Here is a 16,463-nt window from a genome sequence, read left to right as displayed (position 1 = left end):
TGCCGAATCAGTCGGATTTAGGGTTCAAGGATGAATTTTTTTGGGGGGGTTTCTATGTTTTTTGGGGTTTGCCTGAATAAAGGGAAACGTGAAACTATTTTGGGGGGGTCAGGGGTTTTTGGGGGGTGGGTGGGGGAGCTCCTTAGAATTGCCCCCCCCCAAATTGGGGGGCCCTGCACCTCAAGACCCCCCCCTTCCCCCCAAAACTGCCTCTCCCAACCCTGGGGACCCCAAACTTCCAGGATACCCCCCCCAAAGTGAAGGAAGAGCCCCCCCAAATCAACTTGGGGGGACCTTTGGACACCATCTCCCCCCAAAGTGAAAGAAGAGCCCCCCCCAAATCAACTTGGGGGGACCTTTGGACACTACCTCCCCCCAAAATGAAGGAAGAGCCCCCCCCAAATCAACTTGGGGGGACCTTTGGACACCCCCTCCACCCCAAAAGTCAAAGAAGAGACCCCCAAATTAGGTGGTTTCACCCCCAAAAGTGTGTGGGGACCCCCCCGTGCTGTGTTTATTGAAGGAGCTGAAGGGTTTTGGGGGGCACGCCGATTGATTTTGGGGGGTCCTTGCTGTTCGAGGGGGGGGGAGGCAAGGATTTTGGGGCCCCCCCTCAGCATCAGGGGGGTTGGGGTGGTGGGAAAAGGGGCGTTTTGGGTGGAAACGAAGTGGTTTGTGGATTCCCCCTTGGTTTGGGGTTGATCGGATCAGGAGTAGTCGGGGGCGGGTCAGGGATTTTTGGGGGTGTCCAGGGGATTTTGGGGGCCCCCCCCTCAGCATCAGGGGGTTGTGGGGGTGGGAAAAGGGGCGTTTTGGGTGGAAACAGAGTGGTTTGTGGATTCCCTTTTGGTTTGGGGTTGATCGGATGGCGTTGGGGTGGATCCTGGGGAGGGTCAGGGATTTTTTTGGGGGTGTCCAGAGGATTTTGGGGGCCCCCCCCCCAGCAGCAGGGGATTTTGGGGGCCCCCCCCTCAGCATCAGGGGGTTGTGGGGGTGGGAAAAGGGGCGTTTTGGGTGGAAATGGAATGGTTTGTGGATTCCCTCTTGGTTTGAGGTTGATCGGATGGGGTTGGGGTGGATCCTGGGGAGGGTCAGGGATTTTTTTGGGGGGTGTCCAGAGGGTTTTGGGGGTTCCCCCCTCAGGTGAGGAGGTGCCGAGTGAGGCCGTACATGAGGAGGGGCTGCGCTCCGGCCATGCCCATCGTCAGGTACATCCGAAGCTGATTCCGCGCCCCCCGAACCGGCACAGCCTCAGCCGCCGGCTCCGACAGCAGCTTCAACCGGAGACTGCGGATCTGGGGGGGGGGGGGTAACAAAATAGAGGTGAGCTCCTCCCACCCTGATCCTAATTAACACCCCCCGCGCTAATTAATGCCCTCCTAATGAACGCTGCTTTACCATGAAGATGAAGATGGTGAGGCAGCACCAGCTCAGCACCGCCAAGTAACCGGCGTGGCCGAAGAGGAGCCCGGCCAGAAGAGCCAGGATCATGCTGGGAGGGGGGGAGACACGAAATCAGACTGGGGGGCCACCAAATCCCACCTCGGGGCCACCAAATCCCACCTGGGGCCATGAAATCCCACCTGGGGCCACCAGATCCCACCTGGGGGCCACCAAATCCCACCTGGGGGCCACCAAATCCCACCTGGGGGCCACCAAGTCCCACCTGGGGCCATCAAATCCCACCAGGTGGTCACCAAATCCCACCTGGGGCCACCAAATCCCACCTGGGGCCATCAAATCCCACCTGGGGGCCATCAAATCTCACCTGGGGGCTACCAAATCCCACCTGGGGCCATCAAATCTCACCAGGTGGTCACCAAATCCCACCTGGGGCCATCAAATCCCACCAGGTGGTCACCAAATCCCACCAGGTGGTCACCAAATCCCACCTGGGGCCATCAAATCCCACCAGGTGGTCACCAAATCCCACCAGGTGGTCACCAAATCCCACCAGGTGGTCACCAAATCCCAGGCCTGGTTGCAGCATCCTCAAATCCCACCTGAGGGCCACCAAATCCCACCTGGGGGGTCACCAAATCCAAGTCCTGGTTGGGGCACCCCCAAAACTCAGTCCTGGGACCCACTAAATCCCACCAGGTGGCCACCAAATCCCACCAGGGGGCCACCAAATCCCGGCTGGATCCCTTCTATGGGGCAGAGCTGCCCCATAACCACTCCCCCCAGCGCTATGGGGCACAGAACTCCCCCCACCTCAGGCTGTTTTCACCCCTGTGCTGCTCTGAGCTCCTCTCTATGGGGCAGAGACACCCCATAACCCCCTCTCCGACGCCGCTATGGGGCAGAGCCGCCCTCCAACCCCTTCCCTGCCCCTTCTATGGGGCAGAGCTGCCCCCCAACCACTCCCCCCAGCGCTATGGGGCACAGAACTCCCCCCACCTCAGGTTGTTTTCACCCCTGTGCTGCTCTGAGCCCCTCTTCCACGGGGCAAAGACACCCCGTAACCCCCTCGCCGACGCTGCTATGGGGCAGAGCCGCCCCATAACCACTCACCCGACGTATTTATAGCCGGCGAAGGCCAGGAGGTCTGCGGGGGCGAGCGCCGTGGGGCCGGCGCCCAGGTAGAGCGCGAGGAGCTGCGCCAACACCTCGAGGAGCAACCAGGCCAGCGCCGAGCTCGCCTGCAGCCCCAGGCTGTCGGGGGAGAACCTGCGGGGGCATTTCGGGGGGTACGGGGGGAGTTTGGTGAGGAGGGGGTCCCTTAATGCCCCCCCTCGAAAGGGAAAGAAGGGTTACGTGGCAAAAAACCCAGGGCGTTCCTCACTTATTTTGGGTGCCAAGAGCCAATCCCGCGACGAGGACGTAGGTGATGAAAGCCATGGCTGGGGGGGCAAAACAGGGGGATTAGGGGGTAAAAAGGGGGATTGGGGGGTAAAAAGGGGGATTGAGGGGGTGGAAAGGGGGATTGGGGGGTGGAAAGGGGGTAAAAAGGGGGATTAGGGGGGCAAAAAAGGGGGATTGGGGGGTAAAAAGGGGGATTGGGGAGTTAAAAAGGGGATTGGGGGGTAAAAAGGGGAATTGGGGGGGTAAAAAGGGGGATTGAGGGGGTAAAAAGGGGGTAAAAAGGGGGATTGGGGGTAAAAAGGGGGTAAAAGGGGGATTAAGGGGTTAAAAAGGGGGATTGGGGGTAAAAAGGGGGATTGGGGGTAAAAAGGAGGATTGGGGGGTGGAAAGGGGGTAAAAAGGGGGATTGGGGGTAAAAAGGGGGTAAAAAGGGGGATTGGGGGTTAAAAAGGGGATTAAGTGGGTAGAAAGGGGGATTGGGGGGGTTAAAAAGGAGGATTAAGGGAGTAAAAAGGGGGATTGGGGGTAAAAAGGGGGATTGGGGGGGTTAAAAAGGAGGATTAAGGGAGTAAAAAGGGGGATTGGGGGTAAAAAGGGGGATTAAGGGGGTTAAAAAGGGGGATTAAGGGGGTTAAAAAGGGGGATGGGGGTAAAAAGGGGGATTGGGGGTAAAAAGGGGGATTAAGGGGGGTAAAAAGGGGGATTGGGGGTAAAAAGGGGGATTAAGGGGGTAAAAAGGGGGATTGGGTGGAAAAAGAAAGGGGGATTGGGGGGTAAAAAGAAGAATTGGGGGGTAAAAAGGGGAATTGGGGGGCGTTTAGGAGTTAAAAAGAGAAAAAAGGGAAATTAAAAGGGGGTATTTAGGGGAGGGCGTGAAATGGGGGAATAAACGGAGAGGGAGAAATGGGGGAGAAGGGAGGAACTCAAGGGGATTTGGGGGAGAAAAGGGGTAAAAAGGAAGAAGAGGCTTTAAGGGAGGATTAAAAGGAGAAGGGAGAAAAATAGGGGGTGGAAAAGGGAAGGGGGAGCTTTTAGGGGTAAAAAGGGGAAAAACGGGTTAAGAAGGGAGGAATTGAAAAGGATTTGAGAGGAAAATAGGGGTAAAAGGGGGGGGAGGGATTTAAGGGGGGGAAAAAGGAAAGGGGGGGGAAAAGGGGGTTCCGAGTTGCCGCCGTACCCGGGATGTAGAGATCGGGGGCGTTAACGTCGAAGCGAGGGGCGACCGGAGTGTCCTGGAAGCGGACCTGCCAGTCCTGGGGGGCACCGAGAACTCCCCATTGGCCCCCCCGGACCCTTTATTGCCCCCCCACCAACCCCTTTATTGCCCCCCACCAACCCCTTTATTGCCCCCCAGACCCTTTATTGCCCCCCTCCAACCCCTTTATTGCCCCCCAGACCCTTTATTGCCCCCCTCCAACCCCTTTATTGCCCCCCAGACCCTTTATTGCCCCCCTCCAACCCCTTTATTGCCCCCCCAGCCCCTCTATTGCCCCATTAACACACATTACCCGACTTTATTGCCCTTTTAACCCCCCAATTACCCCCTCCAGCCTCTCTCTTGCCCCCCGCCAACCCCTCTATTGCCCCCTTACCTCCCTCATTGCCCCATTAACCCTCCATCACCACTCCCTCTCCCCCCATTACTCCCTCCGACCCCTTTATTGCTGCATTAACCCCTCTTTATTGCCCCTCCATCCCCTTTATTGCTCCTCCATCCACTTTATTGCCACATTAACCCCTCTTTATCGCTCCTCTATCCCCTTTATTGCCCCTCCGTCCCCTTTATCGCCCCCTCCGTCCTCTTTATTGCCCCTCCGTCCCCTTTATCGCCCCCTCCGTCCCCTTTATTGCCCCTCCGTCCCCTTTATCGCCCCTCCGTCCCCTTTATCGTCCCTCCGTCCCCTTTATCGCCCCCTCCGTCCCCTTTATCGCCCCCTCCGTCCCCTCTATTGCCCCTCCGTCCCCTTTATCGCCCCCTCCGTCCCCTTTATCGCCCCTCCGTCCCCTTTATCGCCCCCTCCGTCCCCTTTATCGCCCCCTCCGTCCCCTTTATTGCCCCCTCCGTCCCCTCTATTGCCCCCTCCGTCCCCTTTATTGCCCCCTCGTCCCCTTTATTGCCCCCCCATCCCCTTTACTGCCCCTCCATCCCCTTTATTGCCCCCTCCATCCCCTTTATTGCCCCCTCCATCCCCTTTATTGCCCCTCCATCCCCTTTATTGCCCCCTCCATCCCCTTTATTGCCCCCCCATCCCCTTTACTGCCCCTCCATCCCCTTTATTGCCCCCTCCATCCCCTTTATTGCCCCCTCCATCCCCTTTATTGCCCCTCCATCCCCTCTATTGCCCCCTCCATCCCCTTTATTGCCCCCTCCATCCCCTTTACTGCCCCTCCATCCCTTTTACTGCTCCTCCACCCCCTTTATTGCCCCTCCGTCCCCTCTATTGCCCCTCCGTCCCCTCTATTGCCCCCCCGTCCCCTTTCTTGCCCCATTAACCCCTCATTCCCCCCCAGCCCCCCTTTTGCCCCCCCGTACCGGGTGCAGGAAGGGGAACACGAGCAGTCCCAGTTTCCGCCCCACGTATACGGTGTCGACGGCGAAATAATACTTGAGGCGTCCCACGGGCAGGAACCGATCGAGCTGCGGCACCGGCAACGCTCCGGTAACGGCCCCGGCCACCAGCCCGGGGACACTGTGGCCACCAACGCCAGCCCAGGGGCCACCACCCCAACCTCTGGGGACACTGTGGCCACCAACGCCAGCCCAGGGGCCACCACCCCAACCTCTGGGGACACTGTGGCCACCAAAGGGGCCACCAAAGCAATCTCTGGGGACACTGTAGCCACCAAAGGGACCACCAAAGCCAGCCCAGGGGCCACCAACACCAGCCCAGGGGCCACCAACATCAGCCCAGGGGCCACCAAACCAACCTCTGGGGACACTGTGGCCACCAACGCCAGCCCAGGGGCCACCAAAGCAACCTCTGGGGACACTGTGGCCACCAAAGCCAGCCCAGGGGCCACCAACCCAATCTTTGGGGACACTGTGGCCACCAAAGTCAGCCCAGGGGCCACCAACCCAACCTCTGGGGACACTGTGGCCACCAAAGGGGCCACCAAAGCCAGCCCAGGGGCCACCAACACCAGCCCAGGGGCCACCAACCCAACCTCTGGGGACACTGTGGCCACCAAAGTCAGCCCAGGGGCCACCAACCCAACCTCTGGGGACACTGTGGCCACCAAAGGGACCACCAAAGCAATCTCTGGGGACACTGTAGCCACCAAAGGGGCCACCAAACCAGCCCAGGGGCCACAAAACCAATCTCTGGGGTCACTGTGGCCACCAAAGCCAGCCCAGGGGCCACCAAACCAGCCCAGGGGCCATCACCTTAGGCCCTGGAGACACTGTGGCCATTGAATCCAACCCAGTGGCCACTGAACGCAGCCCAGGAGACTCCAACCCACACCCTGAGGACACTGTGGCCACAAAAGCCAACCGAGTGGCCATCACACCACACCCTGTGGCCGCTAAGACCAACGCAGCGGCCGCCAAGCCAGGCTCTGGGGGCTCTGTGGCCACCAAAGCCAGTCCGGGGGCCACCAGAGCCAATCCAGAGGTCACCAGAGCCCATCCGGGGCCACCAGAGCCAATCCAGAGGTCACCAGAGCCCACCCGGGGACCACCAGAGCCAATCCAGAGGCCACCAGACCCAACTCAGAGGCCACCAGAGCCAATCCAGAGGCCACCAGAGCCCACCCGGGGCCACCAGAGCCGACAGAGGGGCCCCCCCGTCGGGCCCTGAGGACCCCGTGGCCATAAACGGAGCCGCGGGACCACCGCGCCGCTTCCCCCCAGCGCTGCGCCGCCACTCACGTTCCTGTCCACGATGTCTCGTCCCTGCGTGGCCAGAGAGGCCCCATAGGCGGCGGCGAGGCTGGACACGGGCTCGGCGAGGAAAGCGGCGGCGGCGGCGGCGGGGGGGGCGGCGAACGGGGCGGGCGGCGGCGCTCGGTAACCGCGCTCCGCGCTCGTGTCATCGAACAGCGGGTGCGGCTCGGCCATGCGCGGCGGGACGCGCCGTTTGGGGGCTGCGAGGAACACGGGGGGGATGGGGGTGAGGAAAACCGGGGTCAGACGGCCCCGGTTCGCCCTCTCCCCCCCCCGTTCTACCCCCGCCGCTCACGGTGCCGCGAAGCCCCGTCAGGCTCCATGGCGGCCGCCGCGCTTCCGCGTCACGTGCGGTGAGACAGGAAGTTGTTGGCGAGGACGTGAAGCCGTGCCCGGTTTCAAGATGGCGGCGACACCAGGTTCAAAGATGGCGCCACACCCGTCTGCAAAATGGCGGCTTCCTGGCGTCAAAATGGCGGCCGCCCCGCCTCAAGATGGCGGCGAGCGGCTTAAAAATTTCGCTGGGCCCGACCTCAAAATGGCGGCTTCGCCGCGTCAAGATGGCGACTGCCCAACCTCAAAATGGCGCTGTGCCAGATCTCAAAATGGAGGCCTCGCGGCGTCAAAATGGCGACTGCCCAAACTAAAAATAGTGACGCGTGCCCGGTCTCAAAATGGCCACTTCGCCGCGTCAAAATGGCGACTGCCCAACCTCAAAATGGCGCCGTGCCAGACCTCAAAATGGAGGCCTCGCGGCGTCAAAATGGCGGCTGCCCAACCTCAAAATGGTGACGCGTGCCAGACCTCAAAATGGCGACTTCTGCGCGTCAAAATGGCGGCTGCCCAACCTAAAAATGGCGACGCGTGCCCGACCTGAAAATGGCGACTTCGCTGCGTCAAAATGGCGGCTGCCCAACCTCAAAATGGCGCCGTGCCAGATCTCAAAATGGAGGCTTCTCCGCGTCAAAATGGCGGATGCCCAACCTAAAAATGGCGACGCGTGCCCGACCTCAAAATGGAGGGCTCGCGGCGTCAAAATGGCGGCTGCCCGGCGTCGCTTTCGCCATGGCAACAGCGTCAGGTACGCCCGGGCGGGGCCTGCGAGGACGAGCGGGCCTCGAAGGGGCCCCTGGGCTGGGGAGTGAGTGGCCACAGTGACCCCTGGGCTGGATTTGGAGGCCCCAGAGCCGGGGTTGGTGGCTACAGGGAAGGTTGAGGGGTCCGCAGGGCCTGGGTTGGTGGCCACTGGGCTGCATTTAGTGGCCACAGGTTGTGATGTGGTGGCCCCTGGGATGTGTTTACTGGCCATGGTGGCCCCGGAGCCCCGGTTGGTGGCCACAGGGAGGGTTTGGGGCTCCCCAGGGCGACGGTGGCCCCAGACCCTGGCTTGGTGGCCCCTGGGCTGGATTTAGTGGCCACAGGGTGTGGTGTGGTGGCCCTAGGGCTGGGGTTGGTGGCCACAGGGGGGGTCCCCAGGGGCTGGTGGCCACAGGGGGTTCCCCAGGGGTAGTGGCCGCGGGGACAGTGTTGGTGGCCACAGGGGGTTCCCCAGGGTTTGGTGGCCACTCCCCGGCGTTGGTAGCCACGCTGCCCCCCGCGGTGGCCCCGCTGCGGTCCCGAGGGAGCGTGTGACACCCCGTGACCGTCACACCACCGCCGCGCCCAGACGGGGCTCCTCGCCCTCTTACTGGGAGGCTCCCAGTTGCCCCTCCCCGTTACTGGGGTCCCCCCCCAGTCGCATCCCAGTATGGGCACCCAAATCCGCCGCCTCACTGGGCAATCCCAGTGCCCCCCAGTATCAGCCGCCCCTTTACTGGTCGCACCAGTCTGGGCACCCCAGTTGCACCCCAGTGCCCCCCAGTTACACCCCAGTATGGGCACCCAGTCGCACTGCCTTACTGGGAGCCCCAGTTCATCCCAGTTGCCCCCCCCCCCAGTCCCTCCCCTCGGGGCGGGTCCCACTGGGACCAGTACGGATACTGGGACTGGGACCAGTACAGATACTGGGACTGGGACCAGTACGGATACTGGGAGGCTCGGTGAGGGACTGGGACCAGTACAGGAACTGGGAGGCACAGTTAAAGGCTGTAACTGGGACCAGTACAGGGACCAGTGACCCCAGTGGGGGTCCGGGGGGGGCTGTAACTGGGACCAGTGACCCCAGTGGGGGAGCGGGGGGGGCTGTAACTGGGACCAGTGACCCCAGTGGGGGACTGGGGGGGCTGTAACTGGGACCAGTGACCCCAGTTGGGGACCGGGGGGGCTGTAACTGGGACCAGTGACCCCAGTTGGGGTCCGGGGGGGCTGTAACTGGGACCAGTGAGGTTGGTACTGGTCGGGGTCCCAGTGGCGATGCGGTTGGCACTGGGAGCACTGGTTCTGGGGGCACTGGTGGCACTGGGGGCGTTGGGGCTTTGGGCGCTCGAAGGGTCCCCCCGGACCCCCCCGCGGGATTTGGGCAGCGCTGTGCTCGTCGCCACCACTCTGATCACCACTGTGGGTGAGGGACCCCCCAGAAACCCCCCTGAGCCCCCCCGAACCCCCAACCCCCACATAACCCCCCTATAACCCCCCCATGACCCCCCCGAACCCCCCTGAGACCCCCCCGAACCCCCCAACCCCCCTATAACCCCCCTATAACCCCCCCATGACCCCCCCGAACCCCCCTGAGCCCCCCCAGAACCCCCCAACCCTCCCAGAACCCCCCAGAGACCCCCCCATGACCCCCCTATAACCCCCCCATGACCCCCCAGAACCCCCCTGAGACCCCCCGAACCCCCTAACCCCCCCATAACCCCCCTGAGACCCCCTATGACCCCCCAGAACCCCCCATAGCCCCCCATGACCCCCCATAACCTCCTTGAGACACCCCCATAACCCCCCAGAGACCCCCCAGAACCCCCCAAACCCCCCTGAGACCCCCCCAGAACCCCCCCCGAACCCCCCTGAGACCCCCCCATGACCCCCTATAACCCCCTCCAGGACCGCCCCCATAACTCTCCCCATAACCCCCCAGGACCCCCATAACCCCCCCAATAATGCCCAATAACCCCCATAACCCCCTCCGGGACCACCCCTGGACCCCCCATAACCCCCCCATAACCCCCCATGACCCCCCCATCACCCTCATGACCCCCCCAAGATCCAGGACCCCCCCCTACACCCCCCCATCACCCCCATGACCCCCTCATGACCCCCCGCATGACCTCCTGGACCCCTCCCATGACCCCCATGACCCCTCCATAACCCCCATTACCCCCCCAAGATCCAGGACCCCCCTTGCACCCCATGACCCCCCCATCACTCCCCCCATGACCCCCCCATAACTCCCATGACCCCCCCAAGATCCAGGCCCCCCCCTTGCACCCCATGACCCCCCCCATGACCCCCCCGACCCCCAAAGACCTCCTGGACCCCCCCATGACCCCCATGACCCCCCAAGATCCAGAACCCCCATGACCCCCCCCCATGACCCCCCCCAAGATCCAGGACCCCCCTTGCACCCCATGACCCCCCCCATGACCCCCCTGTGACTCCCCCCGAAAGACCTCCTGGACCCCCCCCCATGACCCTCCATGACCCCCCCATGACCCCCCAAGATCCAGGACCCCCCTGCACCCCATGACCCCCCCCAGACCCCCATGACCCCCCTGTGACCCCCCCCCAAAGACCTCCTGGATCCCCCCATGACCCCCATGACCCCCCAAGATCCAGAACCCCCATGACCCCCCCCATGACCCCCCCCATGACCCTCCCAAGATCCAGGACCCCCCTTACACCCCATGACCCCCCCCAGACCCCCATGACCCCCCTGTGACTCCCCCCCAAAGACCTCCTGGACCCCCCCATGACCCCCCATGACCCCCCCCAAGATCCAGGACCCCCCTTGCATCCCAAGACCCCCCCCATGACCCCCCTGTAACCCTCCCCCCCGACCTCCTGGACCCCCCCATGACCCCCCATGATCCCCCCCATGACCCCCCAAGATCCAGGACCCCCTTTGCACCCCATGACCCCCCCCATGACCCCCCTGTGATCCCCCCCCCCGACCTCCTGGACCCCCCCCATGACCCCCCCCATGACCTCCTGGACCCCCCCATGACCCCCCATGACCCCCCCAAGATCCAGAACCCCCCATGACCCCCCTCATGACCCCCCCCATGACCTCCTGCACCCCCCCATGACGCCCCCCATGACTCCCCCGACCCCCCAAGATTCAGGACCCCCTTTGCACCCCATAACCCCCCCCATGACCCCCCTGTGATCCCCCCCCCCGACCTCCTGCACCCCCCCATGACCCCCCATGACCCCCCAAGATCCAGAACCCCCCATGACCCCCCCCATGACCCCCCAAGATCCAGAACCCCCCATGACCCCCCTGTGACTCCTCCCCAAAGACCTCCTGGACCCCCCCATGACCCCCCCATGACCCTCCCAAGATCCAGAACCCCCCATGATCCCCCCCATGACCCCCCCCAGACCCCCATGACCCCCCCATGACCCCCCTGTGACTCCCCCCCAAAGACCTCCTGGACCCCCCCCCCATGACCCCCCATGACCCCCCCCATGACCCCCAAGATCCAGAACCCCCCATGACCCCCCCATGACCCCTGTAACCCCCCCCAAAGACCTCCTGGACCCCCCCATGACCCCCCCATGACCCTCCCAAGATCCAGAACCCCCCTGCACCCCATGACCCCCCCCAGACCCCCATGACCCCCCCCATGACCCCCCTGTGACCCCCCCCCAAAGACCTCCTGGACCCCCGCATGACCCCCCCCATGACCCCCCAAGATCCAGAACCCCCATGACCCCCCCCCATGACCTCCTGCACCCCCCCATGACCCCCCTCATGACCTCCTGGACCCCTCCCATGACCCCCATGGCCCCTCCATAACCCCCATGACCCCCCCAAGATCCAGGACCCCCCTTGCACCCCATGACCCCCTGCTATGGCCCCCCCATGACCCCACCCAGACCCCCATGACCCCCCCCATGACCCCCCTGTGACCCCCCCCCAAAGACCTCCTGGACCCCCGCATGACCCCCCCCATGACCCCCAAGATCCAGAACCCCCATGACCCCCCCCCATGACCTCCTGCACCCCCCCATGACCCCCCTCATGACCTCCTGGACCCCTCCCATGACCCCCATGGCCCCTCCATAACCCCCATGACCCCCCCAAGATCCAGGACCCCCCTTGCACCCCATGACCCCCCGCTATGGCCCCCCCATGACCCCACCCAGACCCCCATGACCCCCCCCATGACCCCCCCATGACCCCCCCCATGACCTCCTGGACCCCCCCCATGACCCCCCATGACCCCCCAAGATCCAGAACCCCCCATGACCCCCCCCATGACTGCCCCCATGACCTCCTGGACCCCCCCATGACCCCCATGACCCCCCCCATGACCTCCTGCACCCCCCCATGACCCCCCATGACTCCCCCGACCCCCAAAGACCTCCTGGACCCCCCCCCCATGACCCCCCATGACCCCCCAAGATCCAGAACCCCCCATGACCCCCCCCATGACCGCCCCCATGACCTCCTGGACCCCCCCATGACCCCCCATGACCCCCCCGATGACCCCCCAAGATCCAGGACCCCCTTTGCACCCCATGACCCCCCTGTGATCCCCCCCCACGACCTCCTGGACCCCCCCCCATGACCCCCCCCATGACCCCCCCAAGATCCAGAACCCCCCATGACCCCACTGTGACTCCCCCCCAAAGACCTCCTGCACCCCCCCATGACCCCCCAAGATCCAGAACCCCCCATGACCCCCTGTGACTCCTCCCCAAAGACCTCCTGGACCCCCCCCCATGACCCCCCATGACCCCCCAAGATCCAGAACCCCCCATGACCCCCCCCATGACCTCCCCCATGACCCCCCCCCAAAGACCTCTTGGACCCCCCCATGACCTCCCATGACCCCCCCAAGATCCAGAACCCCCCATGACCCCCCCCATGACCCCCCCCCCATGACCCCCCCTATGACTCCCCCGACCCCCAAAGACCTCCTGGACCCCCCCATGACCCCCCCCATGCCCCCCATGCCCCCCCCATGCCCCCCCATCCCCATTGGTCCCCCCTTTCCCCCGGTGTAGGTTACGGCTCGGGGGCGCCGCGCTCGCCGGCCGGTCGCGCCTTCTGCTCGGCCTACGTTGCGTTGGGCGTCCCGGTGGCCATGGTGGTCCTGGCGGGCGCCGCGCGCCGCCTCGCCGAGCCCGTGGTCCATCGGCCGCGCCGACACCTGCGGGCGCGGTGGGGCTTCAGCCGCCGAGGAGCCGCGCGGCTCCACTTCGCGGCGTTGGTGGCCCTCGCGGCGCTGCTCTTGGTCCTCCTCCCCGCCGCCGCCTTCTCCGCCCTCGAAGGCGCGTGGACCTACTTGGACGCCGTCTACTTCTGCGTCGTCTCCCTTTGTACCGTCGGTTTGGGTGATCTGGTGGCGGCCGAGGCGCCGCAGCAGCCCCTCCGGCAGCTCTACCAGGTGGCCGTGGCCGGTGAGTGACACCTTCCAACTCCGGGAGCCCCAACTCTGGGGGGGACAACGTTGAGTTCTGGATGTCTTTGGGGGTCTTGGATGGCTTCAAGTTGGGTTCTTGGTTGGGCTTTGATGTCTTTTGGGTTCTTGGATGGGTTTTGGTGTCTTGGATGGGTTCAGGTTGGGTTCTTGGTTGGGTTTTGATGTCTATTGGGGTCTTGGATGGGTTCAGGTTGGGTTCTTGGATGGGTCCAAGTTGGGTTCTTGGTTGGGTTTTGGTGTCTATTGGGGTCTTGGATGGGTTCAAGTTGGGTTCTTGGATGGGTTTTGGTGTCTATTGGGGTCTTGGATGGGTTGAGGTTGGGTTCTTGGTTGGGTTTTGGTGTCTTTGGGGGTCTTGGATGGGTCCAAGTTGGGTTCTTGGTTGGGTTTTGGTGTCTTTGGGGGTCTTGGATCAGTTCAAGTTGGGTTCTTGGATGGGTTTTGATGTCTATTGGGGTCTTGGATGGGTTCAAGTTGGGTTCTTGGATGGGTTTTGATGTCTATTGGGGTCTTGGATGGGTTGAGGTTGGGTTGTTGGATGGGTTTTGGTGTCTATTGGGGTCTTGGATGGGTTCAAGTTGGGTTCTTGGTTGGGTTTTGATGTCTTTTGGGGTCTTGGATGGCTTCAAGTTGGGTTCTTGGTTGAGTTGAGGTTGGGTTCTTGAGGTCTTTAAGGTTTTGGATGGGTTGAAGTTGGGTTCTTGATGTCTTTGGGTTCTTGGATGGCTCTCAGTTGGGTTCCTGAAGTCTTTGGGCTCTCGGTTGGGTTCTGGGGTTCTGGGATGGCTCTCGGTTGGGTTCTGGGGTTCTGGGATGGCTCTCGGTTGGGTTCTCGGGTTCTGAGATGGCTCTCGGTTGGGTTCTCGGGTTCTGAGATGGCTCTCGGTTGGGTTCTGGGGTTCTGGGATGGCTCTCGGTTGGGTTCTGGGGTTCTGGGATGGCTCTCGGTTGGGTTCTCGGGTTCTGGGATGGCTCTCGGTTGGGTTCTGGGGTTCTCCGTTGGCTCTCGGTTGGGTTCTGGGGTTCTTTGGGCTCTCGGTTGGGTTCCGGGGTTCTCGGTTGGCTCTCGGTTGGGTTCCGGGGTCCTCCTGGGGCTGTGGGGGTGCTGAGGCCTCCCCGTGCCGCAGCGTACCTGCTGCTGGGCGTGACGGCCGCGCTGCTGCTGGCGCAGACCTTCCACGGATTGGCGGAGCTCCACGGCCTCCCCGGGAGCAGCGCCGCCTCCGCCGAGGAGGAACCCGACGGATTGTTGGAAGGGACGAGGGACGAGGAGAAACCGCCCCGGGAAAGGGGGGGCGCGGGGGCGCAGGGGTAGAACTGGGGGGCACCGGGGGGGGGGCAATAAAAGGTTGGTGACACCATTGGGGGGATCCCAGTCCCATTTTGGGGGGGTCCCAGTTCAAGGGGGGGTTTCCAGTCCCATTTTGGGGGGTCCCAGTATCATGGGGGGGGTACCAGTCCCATTTTGGGGGGGTCCCAGTATAATGGGGGGGTCCCAGTCCCATTTTAGGGGGGGTCGCAGTTCAAGGGGGGGTCCCAGTCCCATTTTGGGGGGGTCCCAGTTTAAGGGGGGGGTCTCAGACCCATTTTGGGGGGGGTCCCAGTATAATGGGAGGGTCCCAGTCCCATTTTGGGGGGGTCCCAGTTCAAGGGGGGGGTCCCAGTCCCATTTTGGGGGGGTCCCAGTATAAGGGGGGGGTCCCAGTCCCATTTTGGGGGAGTCCCAGTATCATGGGGGGGTCCCAGTCCCATTTTGGGGGGGTCCCAGTATAATGGGAGGGTCCCAGTCCCATTTTGGGGGGGTCCCAGTATCATGGGGGGGGGTCCCAGTCCCATTTTGGGGGGTCCCAGTATCATGGGGGGGGTCCCAGTCCCATTTTGGGGGGTCCCAGTATCATGGGGGACTCCCAGTCCCATTTGGGGGGGTCCCCCCAAAAAGAAGGGGGGGGCGCAACAATATCTTTTATATAAAACCTTTATTCTGTAAAAATGTGGGGGGGGGTCCCCAAAAGAGGAGGGGGGGCACAATTTGGGGGGCCCCCCCGGGTCCTTTATGGGGGGTGTGTATTTGGGGGGGTCAGAATCAGCCCCCCCCCCCTTCCCCCCCCCCCCTTTTTCTATATACACAATAAATATGGAGAGAGGGGGGGTGTAAATATTTTGGGGGGGGTCCCCCTTTAAAAGTGGGGGCGCGGGGGGGCGCTCAGGCACTGGAAGGAGCCGGGGGTGTTGCGGCAGCGCCCGGGGGGGCACGGGGGGTCCACAGAGCACTCGTCCACGTCTGGGGGGGGGGGACACAAATTTGGGGGGGGGGGTTAGAGATCATGGAGGAGGGGTTTGGGGGGTCCAAAGGGGTTTAGGGGGTCCTGGAGGGGGGTTGGGGAGTCCTGGAGGGGTTTAGGGGGTCCTGGGGGGGGTTTGGGGGGTCCTGGAGGGGTTTAGGGGGTCCTGGGGGGGGGGTTGGGGGGTCCTGGAGGGGTTTAGGGGGTCCTGAGGGGGGGTTAGAGATCTGGGAGGGGGGGTTGGGGGGGGGCCCTGGAGGGGTTTGGGGGGTCCTGGAGGGGGGGTTTGGGGGGTCCTGGAGGGGGGTTAAAGATCATGGAGGGGGCGTTTGGGGGGGTCCAAAGCGGTTTAGGGGGTCCTGGAGTGGGGTTGGGGAGTCCTGGAGGGGTTTAGGGGGTCCTGGGGGGGGGCTTGGGGGGTCCTGGAGGGATTTGGGGGGTCCTGGAGGGGAGGTTGGGGGGTCCTGGAGGGGTTTAGGGGGTCCTGAGGGGGGGTTAGAGATCTTGGAGGGGGGGTTGGGGGGGGCCCTGGAGGGGTTTGGGGGTCCTGGAGTGGGGTTGGGGGGTCCTGGAGGGGGGTTTGGGGGGGGTTAGAGATCATGGAGGGGGGGGTTGGGGGGTCCTGGGGGGGGGGTTAGGGGGTCCTGGAGTGGTTTGGGGAGTCCCGGGGGGGGGGGGGTTGTCTCAGGGTGGATTTTGGGGTCCCCCGGGTGGATTTTCAGGTCCTTGGGGTGGATTTTGGGGTCCCAGACTGGGATTTGGGGTTCTCAGGGTGGATTTTGGGGTCCCAGACTGGGATTTGGGGTTCTCAGGGTGGATTTTGGGGTCCCAGTGTTGGATTTTGGGGTCCCAGGGGTGGGATTTTGGGGTCCCAGCATTGGATTTTAGGGTTCAGGGTTGGGATTTTTGGGTCCTGGTGTTGGATTTTGGGGTCCCTGGGGTGGGATTTTGTGGTCCCAG

At 63.4% G+C, this 16,463-nt stretch overlaps 3 protein-coding genes across 3 annotated transcripts in view; 1 reads left to right on the top strand and 2 right to left on the bottom strand.

Moving 5' to 3' along the window:
* Positions 1–554: 554 nt before the first annotated feature.
* Positions 555–7,077, bottom strand: YIF1B (Yip1 interacting factor homolog B, membrane trafficking protein). The gene is made up of 8 exons (XM_054052874.1): positions 6,987–7,077; positions 6,677–6,891; positions 5,339–5,443; positions 3,983–4,058; positions 2,786–2,843; positions 2,515–2,670; positions 1,399–1,492; positions 555–1,295 (listed from the first exon to the last, which is right to left on the bottom strand). Exons 1-8 carry the CDS (start codon positions 7,012–7,014, stop codon positions 1,140–1,142), a joined length of 888 nt encoding a protein of 295 aa, XP_053908849.1. The 5' UTR covers positions 7,015–7,077; the 3' UTR covers positions 555–1,139.
* A 1,965-nt stretch (positions 7,078–9,042) lies between these two features.
* On the top strand, positions 9,043–14,536 carry KCNK6 (potassium two pore domain channel subfamily K member 6). The gene is made up of 3 exons (XM_054052835.1): positions 9,043–9,191; positions 12,803–13,198; positions 14,349–14,536. The coding sequence occupies exons 1-3, from the start codon at positions 9,044–9,046 to the stop codon at positions 14,534–14,536; spliced, it is 732 nt and encodes a 243-aa protein (XP_053908810.1). The 5' UTR covers position 9,043.
* Positions 14,537–15,338: 802 nt separating this feature from the next.
* LOC104057992 (latent-transforming growth factor beta-binding protein 4-like) overlaps positions 15,339–16,463 on the bottom strand; it is a 39,277-nt gene continuing 38,152 nt past the window's right edge. Inside the window, 1 exon segment of the mRNA XM_054052834.1 lies at positions 15,339–15,502. Within this exon segment, the coding sequence (XP_053908809.1) occupies positions 15,339–15,502 (164 nt within the window).

This window comes from Cuculus canorus, chromosome 37 (genome assembly GCF_017976375.1).
Source record: "Cuculus canorus isolate bCucCan1 chromosome 37, bCucCan1.pri, whole genome shotgun sequence".
Taxonomy (NCBI): Eukaryota; Metazoa; Chordata; class Aves; order Cuculiformes; family Cuculidae; genus Cuculus; species Cuculus canorus.
This window is presented reverse-complemented; position numbering and strand designations above follow the sequence as displayed.